The following is a 17,597-nucleotide window of genomic DNA, read 5'->3' on the forward strand; positions in this document are numbered from 1 at the left end:
GCCTCAGCCTCCTAAAGTGCTGGGATTACAGATGTGAGCTGCCACGCCCAGCCCCATGCTTCTAAAATAGTTATTAGCTTGAAAAAAAAAAAAACTGGGTCCAGGCACAGCGGCTCACGCCTGTAATCCCAACACTTTGGGCGGTCAAGGCAAGCAAATCACGAGTTCAGGAGTTTGAGACCAGCCTGGCCAATATGGTGAAACTCAGTCTCTACCAAAAATACAAAAAATTAGCTGAGTATAGTGGCAGGCGCCTATAACCCCAGCTACTCAGGAGGCTGAGGCAGGAGAATCCCTTGAACCCAGGAGGTGGAGGTTGCAGTGAGCCGAGATCACGCCACTGCACTCCAGCCCAGGCAACAGAGTGAGGCTCCATCTCGATGAGAAAAAAAAAAAAAAAAAGTGCTGCATTCTAGAAGGGAAAAGCCAACTGGAAAAATAGAATTATTCTTTTCATCTTCAAATCAGCATCTTCCCTGGCCCCGCCCACCTCAAAAAAAAAGGACTCAGGAAAGATGAAGATAAGGAATGCTTTTAAAATTTTTAGTCATTCACTTTTATTATAGGATTCCCACAAATTCAGTAGAAAAGGGGTGGGATACAGAAAAAAGAGTTAGAGAATGGGAGATGTATAATCACTCTATCAAGCTATGCAAACCAGGACTTAAGTTTTTTACCACACAAAGCAGAGCTTTAGTTATGCATAACAATTTCTTAGTGACTTTGAAGCCAGGTACTGTCTTGGGTACTTTTGTATACATTACTTATTTCATTTGAGAAAAAAAAATAGTTACCATAGGAATTTCACCATGAATGTTCTATCATGTGTTTAACCTTGATTTGGAATCTGATATATGTTTTTTAGAAGGCTATTTTTTAACAGTTTGCACTTCTGACATCTGTTCCTCAGACGTATCAGGGAGGCAAATATTAAATAGTAATTGTAAATAGCAAGTCATCTTCTCAAACCAAGCCAATCTTATTTTAAAATGCATTAAAGGTATGTAAAATAGTAATCCGCTGAGAACTAACAGAAGCACGTAGACATAATGCACATTTGGAGACTTTACCAATGGTATCACAACCAAGCCCACGTCGATGACTATTGTGGTTAATGGAAATGGCAGAAACACCTGAAAAGAGCAAAGTTTGAAAAAATATTAGATATGAACATCCATGAATGATACCTGCATCTTTATATAAATAAAAATGCAGAGATACAAGCTAATTAAACAGGCTAAATTAGCTGTAAAGTTGAATAAACCTGGCTTAGAAGTCAGATAAATGCCTGAGTGAAAGGAGACGTTGAAGACTCATTGTCAGGTTGGAGGGAATGGACATCTAGCATTTGACTGTCCATGAATGGAAATAACTAGAACCATTTGCTGATAAGATCACAATCTACTGATCTGAGTACCATGAATCTGTTAAGAGGGAATTTCTAAGGCCCAATGGAAGTAACAAAAATCTTCTTTGGAAAATATCTCAAGGCAGTAAGAAATTCATGACAAAACAGAAGAACCATCCTCAGACCCTCTGTTACACAGGTAAATACTGACAGGTAAATGTTATAACTTTATAGGCTCAACATATTAAAAAAAAAAATCAAGACAAAAATTTTAGCTAAAACAATTTTCCCTGTTTTATATTTTGTTTTTGTTTTGCCAAAAGCCTTAAAGACCAGTCCTTGGTACCTGCTTTGTGTTAGAATTGTAAGAGTTCTCTACAACATTACCCAACCTAGGGAGAAAATTGATATAAGATATAACTAATATGAATCTACATTCCCCAAAGATATATATAACACAGCTAGTCATAATTTATGAAACAAAACCCTTTCATTAGAGGATCATTTGTTGGGATTTAATCATTAAGAATCTCTTCTTGGCCGGGCACAGTGGCTCACGCCTGTAATCCCAGCACTTTGTGAGGCCAAGGCTGGTGGATCATGAGGTCAGGAGATCGAGATCAGCTTGGGCAACATGGTGGAACTCCGTCTCTACTAAAAAAACAAAAATTAGCTGGGTGTGGTGGCGGGCACCTGTAATCCCAGCTACTTGGGAGGCTGAGGCAGGAGAATCACTTGAACTCAGGAGGCGGAGGTTGCAGTGAGCCAAGATCACGCCACTGCATTCCAGCCTCTCCAGCCTGGACGACAAGAGACTCTGTCTCAAAAAAAAAAAAAAAAAAAAAAAATCTTCTTAGTTTATAAAGCATCCTTGAAAAAGATACTTTAGGCCGGGTACGGTGGTTCACACCTGTAATCCCAGCCCTTTGGGAGGCTGAGACAGGCGGATCACGAGATCAGGAGATCGAGACCATCCTGGTTAACGTGGTGAAACTCCGTTTCTACTAAAAATACAAAAGAATTAGCCAGGTGTGGTGGTGAGCTCCTGTAGTCCCAGCCACTCGGGAGGCTGAGGCAGAAGATTGGCGTGAACCCAGGAGGTGGAGTTTGCAGTGAGCTGAGATTGCGCCACTGCACTCCATCCTGGGCGACAGAGTGAGACTCCATTTCAAAAAACAAAATAAATAAATAAATAAATAAATAAATAAATAAATAATAAAGATACTTTATCATCTCATGGCTCAGTATCAGTTATCAAATAATTGAGAGAAAAGAAAAGAGCACTCCTGGGGGCATACAAGACAAATTTTAGCCACTTGTACTTAAGGCTGTTCTTGCCTTCCTTTCTGATGCAAATGTAAGTTGAATAATAATATAAGCAATAATAGCCATCAATGTCAGACCCTGGATTGTTTGCATGCCTTAGCTTACTTAATACATCCAATGCTAATAGGAGGTAGGTATTATTTTTTCCCATTTTACATCTGAAGAAACTGAGGTTCAGAGGTTCAATAACAAGACTAAACTCAGCTATTAGCCAAGCAACTGGACTTGAGCCCAAAGCTCTTAATGATTATCTTATGCTGTTATTTGTGTATAACTAATTTATCCCCCAGTTCATAACTTCTTTATAATTGTATCTATTAGGGTCAGTGATCTAACAAAAGTGTGGGTGAGAAAACAGCAAAAGACATTAAAAAGATGCAGCATGTGAAACTATACAGAGAGCAGATGTTAGGGAGGCACATCCGAGGGGGACTACGACCATCAACCCTGCTGTAGATTCGATCTCTCTCCATATGCGTTCTCTGAGCTTCCTCTGCAAATCACTAGGTAGCAATCATCACGCCATGATTTTTGGTTTACATGACTGTGCAGATAGATTATAACCTGACTAAAGGCAGGAGCCAAGTCTTAATTATTTTTCTACTCAGAGTACCTAGCAAGGTGCTTAAAATATAGTTGCCTCTTGACAACTAATACTCAGATACACAACAATTACGAGATGACTGGATGGAAGAAGTTGAAAAGAAGGCTGGAAAGGAAAGAAGGACATAAATCAACCACAGCTGGTGATGGGAACATTGCTTTCGTTCTCTCAGCAGTTCTTTCGTATATTTTGTATTTAGCGAGAGTCAAACACTCCAAAGAGACTGCCTAGATTTAAATCTTGCTCTAATCCACGCTGTGTGAGCTTGGGCAAGTGACCTAACTTTTCTAAGTCTGTTTTCTTATCTGTAAAATGGGAATAACAATAGAATCCACCTTTCTATTACTGAGAGGATTAAAGGTGATCATCCAAGCCAAGCTTTGAACAACCTACCTAGGCAACCAAGATTATTTTATTATTCTGATCATCAGTGTCAGGGCCATCTCTCTCCAATAACATTCTTATGCTACCAAGTTTTGCTGCTTATTTGTTTTTCTACAATTAAATGGTTGTCTCCTCTCCTGTGAAAATTTTTTTCATACAGACTGAAAGTCAGTTTAAAATAAGTAAAGTTGAAAGACTGGAATTTGCCAACAAAGTAAGTTGATGTTTCAGAACAGTGGATGTTATCACTTGTGACCTCACCTTGCCTCTTCTGTTTCTCATCTGCTAAATCTGACCCTGACTGTGGAAGACATTCATATGCATAACTAGTTACATAAGTAGACAAAATAATATCTGTTCAAAAGACTCATAATGATCTGTCTAACCATCCAGAGAACTGTTTTTCTCTCTAATAAACCATTAAATGGAATATAAGAGACTTTATATTGAGTAACCTAGCCAATAAAAATGAAAATTAAAACCAAGACCAGATTATTCTTATGTTTCACAATAACTGAGTATTCAGAAGATCTACTTATAGATGCCTTGATTATAATCTGAAATACAGTTATACTCAATATCTGTTCTTTCACACAGAAAAGAATTAGAAAATCAAATTTTACCTTATAAGGTATAGATAGATTGGGTTCCTGGTATCTCCGCCTTAATATTCCTATCATTAATAATATAGACCATAATGAATTCGTGAAAAAAATATAGTTTATCAAATCAATTAGACTTGTTAAGATAATTGCAAGGGATCCCAAAGTGACAAGTAGCAGCACAGCTGTAAATGGAGAGGAGTGACTATTAAGTGTATTAAATAGCAAAGGCAGCTGGCCCTCTTGGCTTGCAAGATATATTGGTCTCGATGATTTAAATATAGAAATCAGAAGGTTGCTAAATAATGAGGTAGAAATAGCAAAAGGCATAATCCATGCCAATGAGGGAAAAACTCGATTAGCCCATGTGATAGCTACAGCATCTGCAGGAAAACAAAAACACACAAAAGAAAACGTGTTAAAAGAGAAATACTAATGATAAACCCTTTAATATTATTTCAACATAAAAACATAAACTTAAGGAATAACATTCAATTTGCTTAATTTTATTGTTTATTTCCTTAGTTACACTTACATAACACCTTTTAAAGGTGTCTATTTGAGCCCTATCACACTGTATTGTAAATGGTTATCATTTTATATGTCTTCCCCAATAGACCAAGAATGTTTTAGAGGGCAAGGACAATCCATTTATTTTCTATAAAACTAGTGGCTCACTCTGTGACAGACATATAGTAGGCTTTCAATAAACACTTGTGAAATGAATTGATTTTGTTGAATGGACGATTGAATCCATGCTTATTTTCTAAAACTAGTTTATAGAGTCTTAATAGTTACATTCAGAGGCCAAAAAGCACAGTGCAACACTACTGACACCAGAATGAGACTTTCCCACAGCACAGTGCAATTTGAAATACTTCGCAGAAAAAGGAACCACGTAGAAGAAGAAAATAAATTACACACCATTAAAAATATGTATGACATTTGGGACTTTTCTATAGACCGATAGCTCTCAATTGGAGCTGAATTTACTCCTCAGGGTCATTTGGGAATGTCTGGAGACTTTTTTGGCTGTCACAACTGGGGAGGTAGAAGGTTGCTGCTCGTATCTGGTGAGAAGAGGCCAAGGATGTTGCTAAACATCTTATAATGCACAGGACAGTTCACTACAACAAAAAATTATACAGTATAAAATGTTCATGGTACTGAGATTAAGAAACTAACCATTAGAGAATATTCTACTTTTTTTTTTTTTTTTTTTTTTTTTGCTTAAAGATAAGAGACCTTACAGGTACTAATTTAATAAAAGTCCACAGGAAAAAAACGAACCTGTGAAGAAAAGCATCCACTGTTTGTGAGAATTCACTTGATTCAGTTCATATTATGTGAATATATGCTAGGACAGATCACTTGGTCAGAGAGAAACAAATTCTCAGTTTTTCAATGGAATGAGCACAATGGGGCCTGAGGTCCCTGGGGGTACGTGTCCTTGGAGCCTATGCTCTTGTACCAAGGTTGGTTTCTAGAGGGACTTTTGGGACATCAACATACTGGCTTGTAACACAAGGTAGGACTTCCCAAATGTGACAAAATTAAAATATCATTAATAGCCCTTGTTCTTAAAGATCTTTAATTTTTGTAACCCTTTTTAAATAGCCTCAAGTGCCATTTCACTTGTTTTCCTTAGTGCTATTCTACAACTTTGGATCTTCCTTAAAAATATCTCCTGTCTCATTTATTGTTCTTTTCAGGAAGATATTGTTAGTTGTTTTTCCCGGACACCCATACCTCCATAAATTTCACATTTTCAGTCACATTTCCAAAATATTTATTTCCAGTAATGCAAAGGAAATTCCCCTTCAATTTCCCTGTGTGCATTCTACAAACGTGGTTAGTTATAACTTGAGGAGGATCAGGTGCAGCTCTGTCAGTGCTGGCTGGCAAAAACGATACATCTTTCTACATCATCTTTAGCTCTATGCCATAAGGGATGTTTTTTCTTTGTTACACTTTCCACATGTTGTTTCTTCTCTTTTAAAAATGATTTCATATATGTTTTGGGTGAAAAGTAAAATAAATAGCACTGAAGCACATAAAGTGAAAAGTAAATGTCCCTCTCTTCACCAACCTCCCATTCATGCGCAGCAAATGTAACCACCATTAACAGCTGTTTGGATCCTCTTCCAGAAATTTGGTATGAATGTATAAGCACCGATTAGGGTTGTGTATGAGTGTGCATGTTTGTGTACGCTCACTTAGGCTTGTTTTTGCAGGTGCATCTTGCTCTTATTGGTACATTTGCATGCATCTAATTATTCTAGCAAATTCTCAGCATTCCATTATATAACTGTCAATGACTTTATCTACCCATTTCATATTGTTTTATTTGTAGTTTATGTTCAATTTCTTGCTAATATAAAATGGGCTTTAATGAAAGCACTCATGCCTTCCATTCTTGATAGTTGTTCAAATCTCCTTAGAGTAAATTCTTAGAAGTGGGACTTGTGAGTCCAAAGGTATACACATTTTAAAATAAGGATGATGTTACAAAATTGACCTCAGAAAATAATTGCATTAATTTACCAATAAATGATTCTAAAATTCTCACTTTCTCTTCAAAATTCTTTTATTATTATTATTTTTAATTTATTTATTTATTTATTGCCTATCATTGGCTATCTTTCCAAAATTCTTAACCATATCTGGGTACTTGGGACCAGCTACTTTTAGGCTGTATCTGGACAGGGAAACCTTCTCAGCTTCTGCTTCCATAAAATGTATTTACTGTTTTAGATTATCTTGTCCCATGCCAATTTTCTCTAGTTTTAAATATGGCATGGAACTCTCAAGAAAACCAAATGTGAGCACCCTGTCAGCAGTCTGTGGTAGGACTTTGGGAACAATGAAATCCTCAATTTTCAAAACTGGGACAGGGCTCCTCACTAAGTCATTTCCATACCCCTTGTTCTAGAAGAACACCCTTCCCTTCTCAGTTGTGGTACTTATTCACAATAAAGGCTTTTTTTTTTCCCCCCCTAGGAGGAAAATATGTGAAGAAACAAGTCAGAGCTCTGACATGGACACAGATGAAAATGTTACATAATTAATACCATTGTTTCTTTTTCTATGTAAACCACAAATATTAGAATCTAATATTTATCACAGCCTGGTATAATTCTTTCAATGTTCCTTAAATAAAATGCAGCATACAATTCATGCCATATCATAGATGCTCTATATTCATCTGGGAACTTTTCACATTTTTTACATATACCTGTTTGAAAAAAATACATCTCTTAATCTTTAAAATTTCTTAATTTGAGAACCTAGGTTTGGGCCTGGTGGTTCACGCCTGTAATACCAGCCCTTTGAGAGGTCAAGAGGGAGAATCACTTGAAGTCAGAACAGCCTGGCCAACATGACAAAACCCTATCTCTACTAAATATACAAAAGTTAGCCAGGTGTGATGGCCCATGCCTGTTATCCCAGCTACTCAAAAGGCTGAGGCACAAGAAGTGCTTGAACCCTGGAGGCGGAGGTTGCGGTGAGCAAGATTGTGCCACTCAACTCCAGCTTAGGCAACAGAGAAAGACTCTGTCTCACAAAAAAAAACAAAAAACAAAAAAACAAAAAAAAAAAAAACCTATTTCTTTTGCTTATAAGTTCCCCCTTATTATACAAATTTTGCACCTTAAAGAAAATGTGTAATATTCAGTGCAAACAATAAAGTAAAAATCATATACAATATCATTCCTGTTGATCACCATTACTAGCTACTTATTTACTGTTTTACATCATTATATTCATCCTGACTTTTTCCTCATTATTGAATTATAAACATTATCCCTTTTCTTCAAGTGTCCATCAACAATATCATCTTTTACAAATCACAGAATATTCTGTTATATAGATGTCCCATAAATTTTTTATTTGTTTCAAGTTTATTGGATATTTTTATGATTTTTAATTTTTGCTATCATACATAAAGCTATGATTACTATACCTATACATGTATTTTTTCATGTATGACTCTGATTTTTTTCTTAATTTAAATTTCCTGTACAATAAACATGCAGATATTTGGACTCAGAAACATTAATTTAGAATTTAAACAAAAAGTCTAAAAATGATATGCCTAAAAAATAAGCATTGTAGCCAAATTACAAGTGATGATGGTCAAAATACTTCATGAGTTTTCCACACATGCCAAAACCATTGTGCCGCCTACAAAATTGCTGTAACCATTATGACACCAAAGGAGATATTCATGACTTTTTAACAACCCGTATGGATGGAGCACTGGTAGTCATAACAGACGCCAGCTTCAACGAACCATAACAACAGTGCTAGCTGACCAGCAGCCCCGACCACACCCACTATTAACTTTGTAAATTTATTCTTTACATAATCGAGGTAGTTAATAAATCACTGCTTGTTCTGATCTGACTTTGCATTTGGTTTGTTCTCACAGACACTCAGAAAAGCTTGATTACATCTAGTTTAGAAGTGCCTAAGATACCTAGACCATTATGAATCAGCACTGATACCATATGGCAGCACCCTGCAGGGCAGTAACATAAGAATTGAGGCAAAGTTTACCAGAATTTTTTATCAAAATCTCCCTTAGGTTTGCCTCCATGCCTCAAAGATTCACCAAAACAATAATAGCTGCTCAAAAGAGATTAGTCCTGAAGGTACTGGGTGATAGATTTATCTCATGAGGTGGTTTAATGCTGACTTGAGGAAATTGCTAGTCTTCCACTTCCCCTGTTTCTCATTTCTTTCCAAATTTCCTTTTATTCCTTGAATCTGTTACTCATTTTTAAATGTATATTTATTTAAGATTTTCTCATTCTTTTACTCTTTATTCTACAATTTGGCCTCTAAGATAGCTATTTTTTGGTCAGATTTCCAATATGCTCAGGACCCTTTGCCACCATGAATTTCAGAATTGTTCATGGTAAACCGTATTGTTTTATACATCAATACTAATTATATGCATCAATTGAACATTAGCATCTACTCTTTTGACTGCCAATATTCTACATTTCAACTTGATCATTTTTTGTGACACCTGGAAAAACATTGAGACTCAAACATTTTGAAAGTTTTACAATAGATGTAAACACTGATTACATAGTGTCACTCTGGTGAGATGAGATCATGAAAGGAATACTAATATTTTGAATCTGATCTACAGCATACATCAACATTATATACATCTTTTCATACTATCAGAAAAGGCATAACCATGCTTAAACATGAATATCTTTTCTAATACAAATCATTCCCTTTGGCCCTCTGTTATTTTAGAAAATTATAAGTTGATTATATACATAGAATAATGAACAGTAAACAGTGGTCCTGACTGGTGAATTGATAGTTAAGGTATGTTGAAAGGACCAGCACTTTATTTATTGTTTTAGCCATTTGCATACAAACCTGAGGAGAGAATTTCTCTGGGTGTAAGAACAGTCAGATAGGAAATGTTAACCAGTAAATAAACTACAGTCACCAGAGGTAACGCAGTAAATATGCATTTGGGAATTGTTGTTCTGGGTTTCTTCAGCTCCCCTATAACACAAAAGAGGACAAAATCATAATTGGTAAACATTATTTCTAAAATTCATTATTTTTAGATTAATATTTTTGTATTTGTATAAATTTATGGGGTGCAAGCATACCAAGGATGGTTATGCCTTTTCTATGATTTTATTACATGCATAGATTGTGTGCTGGTCAAGTCAGGGTTTTAGGGTATCCATAACCTGAATAACGTACATTGTACCCATTAAGTAATTTTTCGTCAGCCACCTGTCCACTCCCTCTCCCTTCCAAGTCTCTATGGGTCATCATTTTACTCTCTACATCCATAAGTACACATTTTGTAGTTAATTATGAGTGAGAAGGTAAAATATTTCTCTTTCTATTTTTGAGTTATTTCACTTAGGATGATGGTCTCCAGCTGCATTCATGTTTCTGAAAAAGACATGATTTCATTATTTTTTATGACTGTGTAGTATACTGTGGTGTGTATATATATGTATATACAAACACACAATAGTGTTGTGATAAACATGAGTGCAAGTATCCTATTGATTTGTTTTCTTTTGGATAGATACCCAGTAGTGGGATTGCTGGATCAAATTGTAGTTCTATTTTTAGTTCTTTGAGAAATCTCCATACTGTTTTCCATAGACATTATACTAATTTACATTCCTACCAGCATCGCTCCATGTGTCAAGAATTGGGCTAGGCTCTTCCTATTCATTCAGCCACCACCACTACACATACACTGAAATGCGCGCACACACGCACACATATACACACAAGCACACACTGGTGGACTGCTACACACCCACCTGCCTAATATAGCTAAATGAAGAAAAATATGAAATATGCTTCATTTTCTCCATAGATGGTAAAATTTCTGAAGAAAGACTGAAGAATAAAAAATGAAATCGGAGCCCGTAAGTCCTGTACCATTTGAAGCCTACTTACGTGTTTAGCCTCATCTATTAAGTCCAGGCACTGAGTTTGGATAGTGGGAATCCAGCAGTGAGCAGAAACTACATGAAGTTTGACCTCAAGAAGAAAAGCTACACATGAGTTAAATAATTGCATAAATAAGAGGTTAAAATAATAAAACTATGGAAAGTGTCTGTATGAAAAGAAACTAAGTGCTATGGAGATATATTATGTGACAATGTGATAGTTTCTCTTGCTATCTGTGTTTCATATATAGACAGATACAGACAGACTGGCCTTTGCAGTTCCTCAACAATGTCTTCTCCCTTCTTGCTATAGGGTCTGTTTTCTTATGTGGAATGTTCTTTCCTAGTTGCCTAGCTGACCTCTACCCTTCCTTCAGATCTCAGGAAAATAATTACTTCTTGGAAAATGGGAAAGGAAACTCTCTCCCTGGCTAGCAAAATTTTCCTATTATACATTTCTCATATCGTATATTGAAAGGAGTTAAAGAGTCCGTCATAACTTCTCTCTCCCTGTATGCTCTTGACCATTCCTTTATGCCAATATTAAGTGCAAAGAAGGCTGAAACAGTTGTAATTTAGCATCATATAGAGTGGATTTTCTAGGACAGTTTTATGTTAAATATTGTTCCATTCATCACACCGTTTCCCCAAAGTTTGTCCTACCCGGAAAATTGCTCTATGCCATGAAGAAATGATCATCTATAACCATAATATACAATGGCACCCTGTGCCCTGCCCAGTGGCAAGGAACAAAGAACAGACCTCAGATCCACCGGAAGCCAATCATTTTCAGTATACAAGAAAATTTATCTCAAGAATTTGAACCAAAGGTCAAGAGAAAAGCAACGTAATGGTTTTAAAAAAGAAAGGAAGATGAGAAAACAATTTTTTTTTAATTTCTAGAACTTCCCTATTTTTTCATATTAATTATTTATTTTATAGAGACGGGGGTCTCGCTATGTTGCCTGGGCTGGTCTTGAACTTCTGGCCTCAAGCAATCCTCCAGTCTAGGCCTCCCAAAGTGCAGATTAAAAATGTGAGTCACCACATTCAGTCTGCTTCCCAATTTTTTTTGCTCCTGAAGATTGGTTGCCCAAATCTTCCTTAAAATATAGCACAATCCTTCCAGTAAGTTCCCCTTTTATTGCTTAAGCTAATGTGAGTGGGTTTCTGCTATTTAAAACCAAACCCCCTTTGCTAATAAATATCTATCATTTGACTATATCAAATTTCTTCTATCTGTGTCTGCCCAGGGGTTGGATCTAATGCCCATGGGGTACACTAATCTGAGCTGATTAAGAACTTGAACAGTAAAAAATTTGAGAAGGTTTTAATTTTAACCCTGCCTGCACCACTTACTATTGTGGGACTTCTGGACAATGTATTGGCTGTCAAGGTTTCAATCTCCTTATAGTGAAAACTATAGGGACAACAAGATTCCAATCCTAGTGTTTAGCATATAGTAAGTGCTGAATACATGGTTGTTGTTAATTACTATAGTTATTAAAGCTTTGGGACAAAAGGGCAATTTTTTGGATTAATTGTACTTTCTTCTGAGCCTTTTACTTGTTCTCATCATGTACTTGATTTGTAAAAAGGAGATGGAGATTACAATTTAATTTATAATAAAAAGTTATAATAGCCAGACAGGCGACAAATATCCTTGACTCTTGAACTTAGAAGATGGGTATTCCAGCCAGGTGTGGTGGCTCACATCTGTAAACCCAGCACTTTGGGAGGTATAGGCAGGTGGATCAATGGAGCCCAGAAGTTAAAGGCCATTCTGAGGAACATACCAAAACCTCGTCTCTACTAAAAATCCACACACAAAAAAAAAATTAGCGGGGCATGATGGTGAGTGCCTGTAGTCGCAACTACTCAGGAGGCTGAGGTGAGAGGATCAATCGAGCCCAGAAGGTCAAGGCTGCAGTGAACTGTGATTGCACAGCAGCACTCCAGCCTGGGTGATAAAAAATAAAAATTTTTAAAAAAGATAGGTATTCCTACACCTTGCAAAGTCACCTGTCTACAAATCACAATTTTGCAGGTAAAAGTGTTACTTAAAACTTAGATGTACTTAAGACTTATTTTGTAAATTAACAACTCCAGCACACACTGAAATTCCTCCAACTTTTGTTCACCACTACAGACTTTTGAGGAATTCCATAACAGTTTATAGGTCAGCATGAATAAATTCTGTAAATATATTTTCAGCTGACAATAATTATCTAACAATGGCACATCTCTGCAATGGGATACAATGAAACTGGCTCAAATAAAAATCCAGAAATATTGCTTCTAGCCTTGAAAGCAAGAAACAATGAGAAACTTTTGCTCGTTATGCCAGCTGCTGAAATTGGCCCATTTAATCACAAGCCACGTAAAACAGAAATATCCTCATAGCTTTCTTTTCTCAATACCTTATTTTTAACTCAATGCAAACTGATTTCCTCTCGTGTTCAAAATTCACCAATGACTTCTTACATTATCAGTGACAGTGCTCTAACCAGTCCTCATGCTCCTTGACTTCTGAAGCATTTAACCAGATAGATTATCCCCTGCTTTTTGAAACATATTCTGATTTTCCTCTATAACACTCTGAGCCTCCTCTGGCTTCTTCACTGAATCTTCCTTCTCTACCTCCTGCTTAAAAGTTGGCATTGTCCAGTCATCTGCCTCCCTCCGACCCTATGCCATTTTGTCCTTCGTCTCTCTATGTACTTGCCTTAGTAATCAACCCTATGTATTTTGTCCTTCATCTTTGTATGTACTTGCCTTAGTAATCATATCTAATACCAAGACTCTCAGATGGAAACCATTTTGTAGTCACCTGAGGTTACATACCTTGTCTACTATCTATGCTGCATGCTTCTATTCTCCATGGCTTCACTCATATTTTTCTGGAATTTTGTGGGTTCAATTCAAATTGCCACCTTTTCCACTCAGTGACAGCAAAAAGTGACCTTTCTGCTGATTTCCAAAGTAATTATATTGTTCTGTTATGGCTATCCATTAAATACTGTATCAAATTATTTGTTTATAAGGCAAGAATTATAGTGATTTTAAACCATGATATACATTTTGCAGATAAAAAAAAAAGAGACTGGAAAGGAGAAAATACTTGCTATAGTTGGTAATGGCAGACCCAAATCTAGGTATTGCCTCTCCTACTAGACTGTAAGCCTCTTTGATAAAGACTGTATCTTACTCATCTTGAGGCACTAGTACAGGGTTTTAAAAACAGTCTTTGAAAAGATGGTGGCTACTCAAATGATTTCATGAATGATAGATAAATTAGTGGCGGGGGACTTGAGATTTTAAAAAGTTTTGTTCAGTAGTTAAGAGTCTGATACATATTTAAATAACAAGGAAAAGAACTGATTTTTTAAAAAAAATTGAAGTTGAGAAAAAATGAAATAAAAGAATGTGAAAGAAAAGTCCTTAAGGTGATGGGAGGGAAAAGATAAAGAATTCAAGGGAAAAGACTGACTTTGAAAATGAAAAGATGAAAACTTCTGTTCTAACATTGAAGGGAAGGGTATATAGCCTCAGAGCAATCTACAATATCTATGCTTCTCTACTCTTTAAAGATACTTAAGAACCTACAAAGAGCAAAAAGCAGAACTACCATTTGACCCAGCAATTTCACTACTGCGTCTCTACCCACAGGAACAGAAATTGTTATATCAAAACAACCTCTGCACTTGCATGTTTATTGCAGCACTATTCACAATAGCAAAGTCATGGAATCAACCTAAGTGTCCATCAATGCATGACTGGATTTTTTAAAAATGTGGTATATATACACCATGGAATATCATGCAACCATAAAAAGAATGAGATCATGTCTTTTCCAGCAACATGGATGCAACTAGAGACCATCATCCTAAGAGAAATAATTCAAAAACAGAAAATCAAATACTGTATATTCTCACTGATATATGGGAGCTAAACAGTGAGTACACATGGATATACAGAGGAAACTGTGACACTGATGATTCCAAAAGTGGGGAGAGTGGGTGGGGGCTAAGGGTTGAAAAATTACCTATTGGGTACATGTTCACTGTTAGGGTGATGGGTACACTAGAAACCCAGACCTCACTATTATACAAATAAATCCATGTAGTAAACTTATACATGATCCCCGAATATATAAGAATAACGATGCTTAAGAGCATAGTAAAAGTGCAAGGCAAAAATCCAGCACTTGTTGCTCTTCTCTGATGTCCTGAGTGAATCAAGAAGATGCTGTTCCACTTTGGCACCCACTTCAGTCAGCTGCCCAGTGCTGTCATTGTGGTCAAGGGGTCTGAACTGCTGGAGAAGTTCCTGTTTTGGGTGTCCAGGGAGTACTCGTCTGTAGGCTAGCGGAAGGAAGGGAGCCTCTTTTGGGCTCCTATAATCCTGGTTATAGTATCTTTGCATTGTGGGCTAACTTATTACTTATTTATTTATTTATTTATTTTTCTTTTTTTTTGAGACAGGGTCTCACTCTGTAGCCCAAACTGGAGTGCAGTGGTGCAATCACAGCTTACTGCAGCCTCAAACTCCTGGGCTCAAGCGATCCTCCCACCTCAGCCTCTTAGTAGCTAGGATTAAAAGTGTGCACTTCTATGTTCAGATAATTTTTTCAGAAATCTGAGGAGGTGGCCATGTGTGGTGGCTCATGCCTGCAATCCCAGCACTTTGGGAAGCAGAGGCAGTTGGCTCACCTGAGGTCAAGTGTTCGAGACCAACCTGGCCAACATGGTGAAAACCTGTCTTTACTAAAAATACAAAAATAAGCCAGGCATAGTGGTGCACACCTGTAGTCCCAGCTACCCTGGCGTCTGAGGCAGGACAATTGCTTGAACCCGGGAGGTTGCAGAGAGCTGAAATCACACCACTGTACTCCAGCCTGGGCAACAAGAGGAAAACTCTGTCAAAAATGAAAGAAAGAAAGAAAGAAAGAGAGAAAGAGAGAAAGAGAGAAAGAGAGAGAGAGAGAGAAAGAGAGAGAGAGAAAGAGAGAGAGAAAGAGAGAAAGAGAGAGAAAGAAAAAGAAAGAAAGAAAGAAAGAAAGAAAGCAAGAAAGAAAGAAAAGAAAAGAAAAGAAAAGAAAAAAAAGAAAAGAAAGAAAGAAAAAGAAATCTGAGGAGAGGGATCTCACTATTTTGCACAGGTTGGTCTCAAACTCCTAGGCTCAAGCAATCTTCCCATTTCGGCCTCTCAAAGTATTGGGATTATAGGCATGAGCCATCACACCCAGCCCTAATTTAACTTTTAAATGCATCCAAGGTTGTTGTAGGGTGGCAGCTTTTATAATGCACACAAGAAAATTATAGTTTTATCATTAATTAGAATGCTTGATGTGAAAAAGGTCAATTGCATGTAAAATCGGTTTGTATTACTACATTCATCAATGAAAGGAAAAAGTTATAATAAAATATAAAACATAATTCCAAAAGTAAGTAAATAAAAATACTTAGAGCCTCAATGTGTCATACCTACCTACAACACAAACATAGTCCAGCATTGGATCATTCCTGGATTTACAGTTTCATGGGTGGGGAATATTTTCACAACCCCAGCTTTCATCCATTAACAGAAAGGAAAAAGATTAACACAGAAGTCATATATCTGTGGTCCCAGAAAGGAAAGTTGTAAAAGAGAAGCTGTTCAATCAAATAAGTACCTTAGAATAAACCGGAAGATAATTAAGAGTAGGTAACAAGTGCAAGGCTGGCATGATCTGATTTAGAAAGTCACAAAGAAGAAAGAAACATTGAATCATTTAAGACTCAAAATACAACAAATGATAGGCATTTCATACTGTATGCAATAAGTCATGATTTTAGATTTTTTCTTCCTCAATGGATTGTTACCTGCTATAAGTGTAAAGCATCCCCCGCCTGAATATGCAAAATATCCTTGGAAGATGGCTTGTATAAGGTGAGAGATATCTGGAAATTCAGCATCAAAAGCATTCTGAAACCGTTCTACATTCTCCTTTTTCCCTCTTACCAGGAACACTACTCCAGTTAGGGAAATGAAGCTCAGTATGGACACTTTCAGCACCGAGCTAGCCATCTGAAGCCAAGTCACTTCTTTCACACCACGAGAAGTCAGAATTCCTACAATCCACAACATGGCCAATGCCAGACATTTCTTTGGCAGCTTTGGGACAGAGCAGCTGGGGAAAAAAGGCTGGATGCTGTACTCAGCAAGGAGCAGAGCTTGGCCAGCAACTACCCCTGACCCCAGAAACAAGGATGTCCAGAGATTCAAGAAAGCAACTGTGGAGCCAAAGTATCTCTTGAGAAAGTAGTATTGAGCTCCACTGCATGGGAAGCTTATACTTATCTCTGCAGAGCAAAGAGTTGATGTCATGGCCAGTACGGCACAGCCAGCCCAAACGCACAAGGAGACTCCCACGTTCATGCAAGAGTATGCCAACACACCTTTGGGGGACACAAAAATTCCTGCACCAATGATATTAATAAGTAAAAAACTTGTGCCCCAGCAATATCCAAACACTCTCTTGAGCTGTATTTTCTTCCCTCTATCCATTGTAATTGAAGACTTTTCAAATTCTATATAAATTACAATTTCTAGATTTTCCTGCCTATGTAGCTGCAAAGGATGTTGATGGATTCCTGAAATAAAATAATGCTGTCCTTTCTGTTCCCTTTTCATTAAGTATAGCTTGGTTTTAATAATTAACAAAATAGAGGTGGAAGATGGGGACAAAAAATAATAAGTAACAAAATATATGTGACACATTCAATAAAATAGACCAACATGTAGAAGGCTTTGGTCTGACTTGTCTTTCAATTATTATCAAAATAATGCACTCAGATTTTTTAAAAAAGGAATTTCCAAGAAGACATGGGTTACAG

General features: G+C 36.9%; 1 protein-coding gene across 1 annotated transcript; it reads right to left on the bottom strand.

Moving 5' to 3' along the window:
• Positions 1–532: 532 nt before the first annotated feature.
• Positions 533–17,372, bottom strand: SLC7A13 (solute carrier family 7 member 13). The gene is made up of 4 exons (XM_005563646.5): positions 16,584–17,372; positions 9,668–9,799; positions 4,286–4,647; positions 533–1,133 (listed from the first exon to the last, which is right to left on the bottom strand). The coding sequence occupies exons 1-4, from the start codon at positions 17,266–17,268 to the stop codon at positions 870–872; spliced, it is 1,443 nt and encodes a 480-aa protein (XP_005563703.3). The 5' UTR covers positions 17,269–17,372; the 3' UTR covers positions 533–869.
• Positions 17,373–17,597: the final 225 nt, after the last annotated feature.

This window comes from Macaca fascicularis, chromosome 8 (genome assembly GCF_037993035.2).
Source record: "Macaca fascicularis isolate 582-1 chromosome 8, T2T-MFA8v1.1".
NCBI lineage: Eukaryota > Metazoa > Chordata > Mammalia > Primates > Cercopithecidae > Macaca > Macaca fascicularis.